At 36.9% G+C, this 11,877-nt stretch overlaps 1 protein-coding gene across 1 annotated transcript; it reads right to left on the reverse strand.

Moving 5' to 3' along the window:
* Window positions 1-1,204: 1,204 nt before the first annotated feature.
* On the reverse strand, window positions 1,205-10,907 carry LOC135470433 (nicotinamide phosphoribosyltransferase-like). Its single transcript, XM_064749371.1, has 9 exons — window positions 10,819-10,907; window positions 9,174-9,404; window positions 6,493-6,621; window positions 6,123-6,281; window positions 5,580-5,710; window positions 4,333-4,561; window positions 3,244-3,504; window positions 2,251-2,373; window positions 1,205-1,684 (listed from the first exon to the last, which is right to left on the reverse strand). Exons 1-9 carry the CDS (start codon window positions 10,882-10,884, stop codon window positions 1,571-1,573), a joined length of 1,443 nt encoding a protein of 480 aa, XP_064605441.1. The 5' UTR covers window positions 10,885-10,907; the 3' UTR covers window positions 1,205-1,570.
* Window positions 10,908-11,877: the final 970 nt, after the last annotated feature.

Below are 11,877 nucleotides of genomic sequence, written 5' to 3' on the forward strand. Positions count from 1 at the left end.
ACAAGAAGAAAAACAACCTGTACGGTCTCTTCCAGCTTGTAACAAAGTATCTGAACCTGAATTTCAAAACTTATGGTCAAAAGGTTTAATGGCCACAGAGTTTTCTACAGAAGAATACACTATCTTCAGGTACTGATGACAATAAGATTAGGGCATGAACACTGTAGTACAACTCTGAGTAATACAACATATCTTGACTACAAAAGAGTAAATCTTACAAAATGTGCCCAAAAAGACAATCCACAAACATATGCCATGACTATATACAATCTTATGATATATCTTTCATTTACAAGCATTAGCATATCTGTAAGATAATATTAGCATAATTCGGTACCATAAGAAAAACACAAAGAGAAAGGATTTGGTAGCAAGGCTACCAAAGATAGTCACAGGACATCAGTGGTGGAACATCCCCTTGTGTTACTGTGCTTCACATGTTTATTCAATACATACGCTACTTTTTGAGGCCCCTTAACATTTACCCTAACATTGTTTGTAATACAGAAGAAAGGTAATGGATTTTATCATTTATGGTAATTAATATGCATACAGGGCATCAACAATGGAACATTGTGAAATTTTCATGTATATGTATGTCAAACCTGTGCTCAATACCTGCAGCAGTTTTTGAGATATCTCCTATAACATTTACCTTAGCACTGCCTTAACTGATATTTGACACCAAAACTTGTGGTATATCACCTGCCCTTCTTCCAGATGAACACAAACTGTCAACATAAATGTACTAAAGTGTGATTTGCAAGTACATGTATTCCTTGATATCATATTTTTTTTTATGTAAACTTCGAATTATTTATGGGTTGGCAAATCACTTGAGGTCATAATATATTCAAATTTGAATGCATGATGCTACCTACCGGTAAAAGGCTATTAAGCAACAGTTTAGGCTAGGCTTGTGAAAGTTTATGTACGTTTCTGATACCAAATTATACATGGGTCGAAACCAACTGACTTGTAATAGCGTAAACTCTATTTTTCCACTACAAAATCAAACTGTCCTAGATAACACTTGAGCAGTGGCACATTCTAAAAGAGGAAAATTTACCTCTTCCTTCCTCAAGCAATCTTCCTTCCTCGAGCAATATTAAAACAACAGAGTATCTGTTACAGTAAAAATGTTATTTGAAACATTGTACAGCATAGACATTGTATTTCCAGTATATATATATATATATATATATATATATATATATATGCTGAACATTATTTTATAACATTTCACACAAAATAATTGCCATAGCACTTCATTATTCAAATATTATTTAGAAAATTAAGTAATCTATTTAAATACATCTCTCACCCCATCATAGCTTTGTGCCAAAGTCTACATGCAAGTGTTTAAATCTACATCCTAGGATACAAAACTGAAGGGTAATCACTTGAACAGTCAAGTAATCCACAGTTAAATGTGTAAAGCTATTGGTACACTGATAATGGGGACACCCAGCGAGATACCTATCACAGGTGGAGCCTTTCCAACGGTAAGCAAGTTGCAAAGTGTTTAAAGATGAGGATGTGAATCCAAGATGCAAGTGGTCATCAGGGACTAGCTGTCTGACTGTCTCTTCTTGACCATCTCCAGTTCAGCATTTGCCCGTACCTCCTTGAATGTGAAATCTCTCAGCAGCTTACCATTTTCAAAAACAACTTGAAGTAGATCCTGAAATAAAGAGTTCAAAACCATGTTCATTTGATACATTACGCCCAGTGCTGCCTTGGCAAGAAATGCAAAACTAAACTATACTACATCACATTCATTTTGGTTGTGACCACAGTAGTGATTTCTTGTTATCTGTTTGACATGATGTCTGCACCAGTCAATTTGTATGTTCTGGTATATAAATCAAAGTAGAAACTGAAAAGCTATGATCACGAGGTGTCATTTGGTATACTGAAACGACTATTGCATGTTGCAGGGTGGAACATCACACAGAGAGTGCCTCCTGAATATGGGATATTGGGATATCAGGAGTTGTCAGAAGTGATAGTGAAGTGATATTCAACTATTGCAAAGCACAAGTTGAATATCACTTGTCGAGAGCTGACAATTCCAGATATTCCATCCCCCAGCATGCACTGTATGTTTTATTATACCAAAAAAGCAGGGTCCTTGCTCCACTGGAGCTTCAAACTGCTGAATTTAATCGCTGAAATTGAATGTTGCAAGTTCCTTACTGAAGGTTACAGTTTTGGAACACACAGTATTTTTACAAGCTGTAAATTTACCTCTTTTGGATTTCCATGGCCTTCTTGAATTGTTGCATATTCTCCATTGATAACCTCCAATGAAAGCCTCCCCTTTTTGCTCTTCTTGACCTGATCGGTGATTGGTTGCTTGAACACATTTACCTGAAAGCCGAAATTGTAAGAGGTCTATTTACAGGTGACTAAATCAGCATGAAATGAAACTTCAACTATTCAAACAAGGAGTTAAATTTTATTTATGTTTTAAACATGGATGAGTTTGTACTTCATTACTATTGTTTGGGTTTGAATTATACAAAAGATACATACAAGTATTACCCTAATTCCTCAACCTTTTTGCAAATAAAAAAGCTACTTTCAGCTCAATTAATACACATTATTAATTTGATTTTGGAGACAAAACTATATTGGTCAAATTGGTGAAGTTGAGGGCTTCACAAAAAGTGTAATTTTATCAGCTTACACAGAATAATGCATTCAGAACATGTCTGTATACACACCTTGCAAACATATGAAAAGGTTGAAGAATTAGAGTAGTAACGATAAAGTTACTGATATCTTTCATAATAACAGGCTTATTATAATATACTTCATTCTGTCACAAAGATGTTATTTTATTTGTGTACATTCCAAAAGAATGGTGAAATACAGGAATTTCTTCATAGATAAATGTCATGTTTGTTATTATGCCTTTGTTATAGCCGTACTCAAGAATATTTCACTTATACGACGGCGGTCAGCATTATGGTGGGTGGAAACTGGGCAGAGTCCGGGGGAAACCCACGAGCATCCGCAGATTGCTGGCAGACCTTCAAAATGCAATATATTCTATGTAAAAATTAATGGAAAATCATAGCACGAAATTATCCTGTCATTAGTTTTAATTTGACCAGTTGGTTCAGCCTAAGCAAAATGCAAAAGCACAGATACATGTACTCAGTAAAATCTTTTGGAATGTACACATTTGTTTTATTCTTGACCTTTAGAACAACTGGAGTAAACTTGTATACACACCTCTTTTCCATTGATCACTGTATAGCTACACTTGTAGGCACACTTCTGAGTATCACGGTCAATTCGTTGCAGCAAGGCTCCCCCACTGCCAAATGCAATATTGTCTGAACTCCATCCATGGACCTTCATGCATTCCAAGATTGTGGACAATGATTCGTAGCTGATCCCGTCACCTTGTATTATCCTCACATAAGGAGGTAGCATCTTGTAACCTTTGGTGTTCTTGGTCACTCCAAACTTCTGACCCAGTATATCCAACACCTGTCCAAAAGACACCACAGAGTATTACAGTATCAAGACTCGCTCTTCAGTTCAAAGTTATCTTTCTGAGAAGGTGAAAATTACTCAAGAATACTTTACTTACACGACAGCGTCTAGCATTATGGTGGGGGGAAACCAGGCAGAGCCTGGAGGAACCCACGACTATCCTCAGGTTTCTCTGAGACCTTCCCACGTACAGCCGGAGAGGAAGTCAGCATGAGTTGGACTCACAGCGACTATATTGGTGAAAGGTTCCTCGGTCATTATACCCTGCTGGCATGCTAACCATCTAGGCCACCGAGGCTCAATTAAAATATGAAACTCCACAAACTATGGTAAAAGGTAAGCTTTTAACTTATCAAATCAATGCGCAACATAAGATTTTTCAGGATAGTATCAGGGTTAATGTTTAGGCGAAGTCTTACTATACCATTATCATTTTTGACAATTTAACAAAAATTATGGCTCTTTCAAAATCTTGTCGCTGTACGTGGGAAGGTTTTGTCAGCAACCTGCGGATAATCGTAGTTTTACCCCTGGCTCTGCCCTGTTTTTTCTCCCACCATAATCCTGGCTGCCATCACATAAGTGAAATATTCTTGAGTACGACGTAAAACACCAATCAAATAAATAAATAAAATCCTGTCCATCAGAATTAAATTGCCCTGTTCCACTAATCTCTTATAATTGTTTATCTTTACACTAAAAGTAGGCTACGTCTATCATGAGCTTCTTCATTCTGAGTAACCTGAAGCCAATGGTATAATCCTCGGGCTTGGATATACCTGTACCTTTACAGGTAATACTTGAGTATGAGGACCGGATTACCTTAATGACCACCTCTGCTGGATCTCCTGAATCAGGCCGTATGACAAGAACTCCACCATTTTTTCCCCTTTCCACCACGCTGTCCTTCAGCACACCACCCCAGAAGTGATCACAGGCATTCCAGATATTGTAGCTGTCGCTGACACAGGCCATGAGGCCTGTTGGGAATTTGTTCAGCATATTCCTGTACGCATCCACTTCTCCTTCCCGACCCCATGTTGTTATTGTGCTGCAAATGCCAATGATATGTTTACAGGCACAATCTGCACTAAAGACACCTGTGAGGTATCAGTGCAAGTATTTACTTTCTTTGGGATATTTAACATACCTTTTGCTGGATGACTTTTGGTAACTGATAATATGCTAGAAATTTCACCAAATGTCACCCAAGAAAGTTAAAGTCATAACCCAATCAACAGATATCACAAGAATGAATATACACTTCTCCAGCACTATAACATGATTCACAAATCTGCTGTTGCACACACCTGTACATACTTTCGAAAGTTTCAGTGAAGAAAACCTTCAGATCTTTCACTTTAGTTATCATGTATTTATTCAAAGCTACCATTTTCATTACAGCAAACATCCAGCATCACAGTGTCTCTTCCTACAGTAGAGTATGTAAGTCACAGGCTATCGGTAACTAAAAAACTTCACACACTGTGCTTCACTTATAACACAATAGGCAGACTTGTCCACCAACAACATTATAAACAATTTACACAGTAAAGAGAAATTCACTTAACAGCTATGATTTAGACTATAGCCCTTGGATGGTTTGTACAAAAACCTGGAATCTGCCTCTCAAAGGGGTTGTAATGTTACACCTGCCTTATGACCATGACATCGCATACTGATGGTATATCTTGCCTTGGTACCTCCAACCGGCACAACGTTATATTCGCTCTGAGGAACAGCTCCTTGAAGCAGTTCAAGACTTAATATGTATTTATCTAAATGACTCTTTATTGGAGCATTTTTCAGCTATGGGTGGAGAAATAGGCAGAAGCCACCGGGTGAAGAGCATATTCTTTCTTAAATTAACTTACATAAGTAATTCTCCAAAAGCAGTAAGAATTTTGCTGAAGTAGAAACTTCATTGGTTATGGGCTAGAGAAGAGAACACCCAAAGCCAAGAACTCTTTTCCAGTTTGATACACACCTTTCACACATTCTAAGAAGCAAATTGTTAGCAGATAGAAGTATTCTTAACCACAGTTTATAGCTTCTTACAGTAGATTTACCTGTGTTCGGCAGCGGGAATTGAGAAACCAGCCATAGGGCAGGCGTAGTATTTCCTCGCCATCATGATCCCAGCTATTGTGTCTGTTCCCATGAAATTCACTAGATGAGCAGCACCACCTATTCCAGCTGACTAATGGATACGAAAAGAGAATTTCACACACTACATGTAAATAATAGTAAGATAACCCCGTCACTGTATACATGTACACCTGCATTTCCTTGTGTGACAGTAATAATGTATTTGTTGCAGTACATAGTTGGCACTTTATTGATGATATATCAATCTGAATCAATTAAAAGCCATGCAGAGATCAAACCCAAGGAACAGTGATGTATTAAACAAAAGAACAAATCAGTGATTCTTCTAAGTTTGAAACATTTTAATGGGTTAACACTACAACTGAAGCCTTAGGCTCTGAAGATAAGCTTTGAATCACTGGAAAGAAGTTAAGCCTTCTTGTTATCACAGACACATGTCCCTGTAGGTAGAAAATGGTGTTGCCACAGAATGATTGGGCTGAACAGCAAATATTAATGATTACCTCCACAGATGTTGATCCCCGGAATCCAAAATCGTGTAGCTTAAATGGTAATCCTTCCAAGTTATCTGCCGTTTCATCTAGATATTTACAGATAATCTCTTTCTGGTAACGGGAGTTTGTGGCCACAGTCATGGGATACCACACCTGCACCAACAATGTCTGCACCAAACAGAATAGGAACAGGTATAATGAAGTAAAGAGCTTTAATATGGAAAAATATTCTGCAGAATTACAGGTGTTACAACATTACAGGTACAGGTAATACAAATTACCAAAATTATGTATTAACTCACTTGTGTTGTTTGCTGATCAGAATAAGTAAACAGTTACATATAAAATTACTGCATGATTGAATTAAAATTCTGTATACCTCCAAGTAGTTGGTCAGCCAGAAACATTTTGGGTCTGTATTTTCGACTGTGAAGAGAACATTTTTGTATGGCACAACTGTTCCCTCTGGTATTGCCTTTATTCTCACAGGAAGATGACCTCCATGATGCTGGAACAACAACAAAAGTGCTAAAATGTAAATAAATGCTAGTAAATAAGTCAAAGGGCCAAATATCTGATGTCTAGAAGGTAAACTTTACATTTCTGTACAACAATCCACACTGTCAAAAGAGGGTCTTAAACCTAGCAAGATTTTTCATGATGAAAAGAACCATTGCTTTCTGAATCATTATTGCTTAACCTTTGTTTTGAAAGGAAAAGACTGTGAAACTGGTGTAAATCGCCAGAATACATGTATTCTACAGCAATAGATCTTTATACATGTAAACACAAAACATGTACGTGTATGAAGCTTTCATTTGAGAACAAAGGCTCATAAATCTGACCCATATCAGTTAACATGCCAGGTTGTGGTACCTGGCAGGCCGGGCTATATTTACACACTACAAAACAGGTCTGCTGAAAGTCCTGCACAAATCAGGTATTGATGTTCTGAGTATAAATAAAACCTCAGTGTAAAAAAAAATCCAGTTCAGCAGACCTGCACAAAACGGAAGTTCTCGTTAAGTACCCACGCTACAAGTTATTACCATGGTAACGTACACAGATCATTAAAAGGGCTAGACTGCAGATTACATTCAACCAGCAGTGGACTTCAAGGCTTTCTGCGGATTTCACCTCTCATTAATAAAATCAATGTATGATATCATGTGACTTAGTGGGATTATTGATGCAGAATCACTCTAGGTCAGGAGGACTTCAATGTAATGTAAAATGTAAAAAGGATCATAAAAGCATTCTGCAGGCTGAGGATACATTCATATACAGCAAAAATCAGTATTTAGAGCCTATTAACAACCAGGAGACCTGAGAATTTTCTGGATCATACATTTACATTCCATCTTTATAGATAATCTGCACTGAAATCTTTGTCACACATACGGTTCCTCATTTCCTGATTTATAAATACTAATTACTACTTCATCTAATAATAACATTCACTAAATACTAAAAACATCACACGTACATTAAATGATTACAGATCAGTAACCGATACGAAACAAAAGTAGTTCGCTAAGTTCAAATATAATCTGCATGGCCTACACAGTATATACATTCACCTGAGCTAGTGTCAATGAACAACAACCATTCTCTACATTCAAGAGCTAATTCACAATTTGTATACACATTGTCAACCTTAAAATGAATTTGGAGCCTAGATGTGAAACTATGTATCTTTGTGATCAAGCTATTGTATCTGGCCATTTTCAGTGTTGCCGTAGATACAGCCACTGCTCAAATAGGAAAGTAATTAGCCCGCAATGAATCCTGAATCCTGTGTGAAACATGATGCCTACTATTTTGTACACTATTAAGTACTACTATATCTGAAATTGTAATGTAATTTTCAGCCTTGGAATTCTGCTACATATTACATAGTAGGATCAATTAGTGACAGACAACCACACCTACACGTACTCAGGGTTGACAGATGATCTCTGCCGCAGGTTATGTATTAAAAATGACAAAATTGGCCACATTGGAAAGTTTATGGTTCACGTATGAAGACGTCAGAAGGAGCAAAACTGTAACTCATGCAGAAATATGTGACTGAAAGTTTCAGTAGAAGTATTTTTTCTTTTAGCGACAATCTTCATAGTAAGTTTAAATTATCCTTTTTGATCGAGAGTTGATTTTTGGCGGGTTTAACTTTAGCAACCGTCTTGTTTATGATCATTAAGCTTTCACGGGTACTATGACCAAGTACTGTATTTCCATTGAGGAAGTTATACAATTTTGAAATTTGTTATAGTTCTTGTCTGAGACACATTCTTCACCTTTATACCATACCAGATTCTTTGATCATAATAGCCCTAGTTTTAATAGGAACATACCTGAAGTAGTTTACCTCAACTATATAAACCTCCATGCCAAATATGAAATCTTTAACAGAAGTGGTTTGACTTGTATTTCTGTAAGGTAATTAATATGATGATATACTCCCAGTGGCATGCTATACTGATGGGATAAAAAGAAAATTAGGGGCAGTAGGTAAGGTGTTGCCACAGACTGTGATATGATCATTGGAGTATTTTGTAAGGTATGCCATAATTTTTTCGCATATGAAAGAGCAACTTTCAGTGGAATTTTTTGCTCTGATTCAGGTTGCATTGATTTTGGAGACAAAACTTCATTTGTTGTAATGGTCAATTTCAGGGCTTCACAAAATTTATCACCAAATTCTATCACTCTGCACACAATAATGTCCTGAGAATTGGCTTGAATAAGCACCTTGCAAACATGCAAAAAGGTTGAAGCATTACAGTATAAGCAGAAATCAACAATACAGCTGAGTTAAATGAGGAGAAAAAATACCTTGTGATTTTGTGTGATGGTCATACATTTTGACACAAAATCCACCAGTACAAGTAAACATTGTATCTAAGCAATCACCTTAACTCTTTCCAAATAAGAAAAAAAGAGATAAAAGGTATAACCAAACAAAGGCTATTGAAAATTTTAAACTCTGCATCCATATAAGCCAATCCCACACATTCATCATATACTGTTTGTTTAGTATCACAGTGTACCATGTCTTACATTGAGTATGTAATTCCATCCCTCCTCATTGAAAAGGTCCCTTCCAAAGTGTTCTTTGTAAATTGCTACTGCCTCATCTATTTTCTCCCTCGTTACTACAGGGCCGACCAACCATCGTTTTAAGATATACTGCAATCCAAAGAAAACAGTTGATCGAAACTTCCCTCCTCGACTCTCAAAGTAGGAGTACACAGTGCTGGTGTTGTCTGGGTATTGCAAATGATGAGTTACCTGAAAAAAAAAACAAAAAAAAAACACAAGCTAGTCTAACCAAAGCTTTTCATATCATGAGTGAAGCCCTTCACTCATTATTTAATATTCACATGAGGTAAAGGGCCAACTACGACAATATGACCTTAGAAAGTAAGTAAAATGTTGTTTGCTCAGTACAGTATGACCAGGTATGTCATATCCATTAATTAAAGGTCACTTGTGCAAACCTTACTCTAATACTTAGTGGGGTCCATCACTAAATCTATACATAAAGTTTCACTGAATTTGAAAATAAAATGTAAGCTAACCACATATAAAATCTGATTACAAGAAAATAATATTGTTGTGGCAGATGGATGCCATCGTGAGTGGACAACAAAAAGTCCACATAAATCATAGCAAGCTTTACAACATTTCTGCATGTCACTGACTCTATTGCCTGGTCTTTAGTTTAGGTAATCGTAAGCTTCATATACACTTTACTGGTTTGCAAAATAGTGTTTGGAGAACACTTGACAACATGCTAATGTTGTGTTTTTTTTTTTTTTTTGTTTGTTTGGAAGATGACGATTTGAGAGTAACATTATGCAATATAAGAAGACATGAAAAAAATGGGTCAGCATGTTTTTACGTGAATGACTTTACTCTCAAACTGTGAATTTGGACAAAATCTTGTGGTTTTTGGTCATATGGGATAAAGAACAATATTGTGTCTATCTTGAACATAATCTTCAGCAATGAGCAACATAAGACTACATGTGGCACCCGACATATACACACAAACATATATACAGGGCAATACAGGCTTTTATATCTAATTATGTCTGGCCTCACATTATAGTCAAAAGACCAGGTAGACTTACTAGTCATGCTCATGTAAACTGTATATATTTATATATGGTGAGTTAATTATAGGTTAACCTATTTGAAAGTGACGTGAATCCCAATGGAATGAAGTGGTGAGAGAGTTGCATTTGTGGCTTTTCAGGCGGTGACAGCTATTTACTTACCTATAGTGAACAATGAACACCATGTCTATGCAGAGTAAAATCTGGAAATCGTGTGAACATTTCTTAAATCGAAAGTGAAAGTCAAATGTTTATTTCTCAGAAATCTTGAGGGATGGCACAGCAGTTGTCACTTTCCTGACACCGTTCAGGCTAAGTTTAAGCAAATGCGGTGAAAATAAAGTTGGGCATCACTAATGATTAGAACTTCATCAACAGGATGTTTTTCACACGCTGACAACAGGACTTACGCAAGGCATCACAAAACTTAAGACTTGCAAGTGACGGTCCACGCTATCAGGTGGAAAACACCGTGCGTTTGGCGGCATCACCTGTCTGCAATAGCCTATATTTGATCAAAAATCAGAAACCGAATGTGGCTTTGTGTACCATGTGAACAACACAATCTAGCGGCCATGATTTACCTTATACGAGTCGGTAACAAGCAGGATATTATCGAGCTGAGCTCCAAGTTGACTGTCGCCCGCCATAGCTGATCAGCGTGTGTTACGTCATGGAAACGCGAGCTTTTATATATGAAGAGGGCCTGTCTGCAGTACACCTTAGCATGTGCGCGCCCAAACACGTTCCTCTAACTGAGTCAGCGGTCTTTGCCGTGACGTCAGAGACAGAAGTGTTAGACGTACTACGACTTCACCGGCAGACATAATCGAAACAGTCACTGTGTTTATAGTCCTGACTAACGAAACTAAATAATATCAACAGAAATATAGACACTCGCCAGTAAATAAGTTAGTTCCAAATCTGTGGCTATAGATAATCTAACGATATGTTAGTTAACTTATTTCAGCATCAAACGGCTGAAACACCTGCCACTTCAGTCGGGGAGTGATAGGCCCCTACATCAAGCGATGAGATACATGCTAAAACACCTAAAAACCATGTTTAAAATAGAAAAATAAATGATAGATTTGGATTGCCGTGAATTTTCTGAAAATGTCCATAGTAAGTTATTGTATATCCGACGATAATTAAAAGCGTGTTGTTGGTTCATATTCTGAATCCGACTGCAACGTCTGTTTTAATCGCAAAAGTGTGTGTAGTAGCTGACCAGTGGAGAGGTATGGAGATGTGCTGGGAAATCAGCAAAATCTTAAAAAATGGTTCTTAATTGTTTCAGCTAATTTGATTGTTATTTAGCACCATTTATTCCTTGAACATAAAATCATGTCGTATGTAAGTGTTCTCATTTAATTAGTTCTAATATGGTTGAATGTTATCTGTAATCACTGATTGGTTAGTTGAATGTCATTTGAATATTTGATACAAATATATTCTACATGTAGGCCGGCTTTCCATTACACAATGGTTATGCTGGTTGGAGACATGCTCAAAAGTTGTGTTGGGATATCCAGGATAAAAAAAGAGTGGATCAAATTATGTATTCTTTGGATTGATTCTAATGATCTACTCGCCCATCATTTGTCAAGCCACACAAGTGAAGAGTAAGAATGAGAAAACTG

The sequence above is a fragment of the Liolophura sinensis genome, chromosome 7 (genome assembly GCF_032854445.1).
Source record: "Liolophura sinensis isolate JHLJ2023 chromosome 7, CUHK_Ljap_v2, whole genome shotgun sequence".
Lineage (NCBI taxonomy): Eukaryota > Metazoa > Mollusca > Polyplacophora > Chitonida > Chitonidae > Liolophura > Liolophura sinensis.

Excerpts from the sequence above, each read along its gene's own strand:
- LOC135470433 (XM_064749371.1), bottom strand. The coding sequence starts at position 10,884 with ATGGCGGGCGACAGTCAACTTGGAGCTCAGCTCGATAATATCCTGCTT. Across the intron at positions 2,374-3,243 it reads CAGTGATCAATGGAAAAGAG|GTAAATGTGTTCAAGCAACC; the intron begins GTGTGTATACAA and ends TTCGGCTTTCAG. Across the intron at positions 1,685-2,250 it reads GCCATGGAAATCCAAAAGAG|GATCTACTTCAAGTTGTTTT; the intron begins GTAAATTTACAG and ends TCTTTATTTCAG.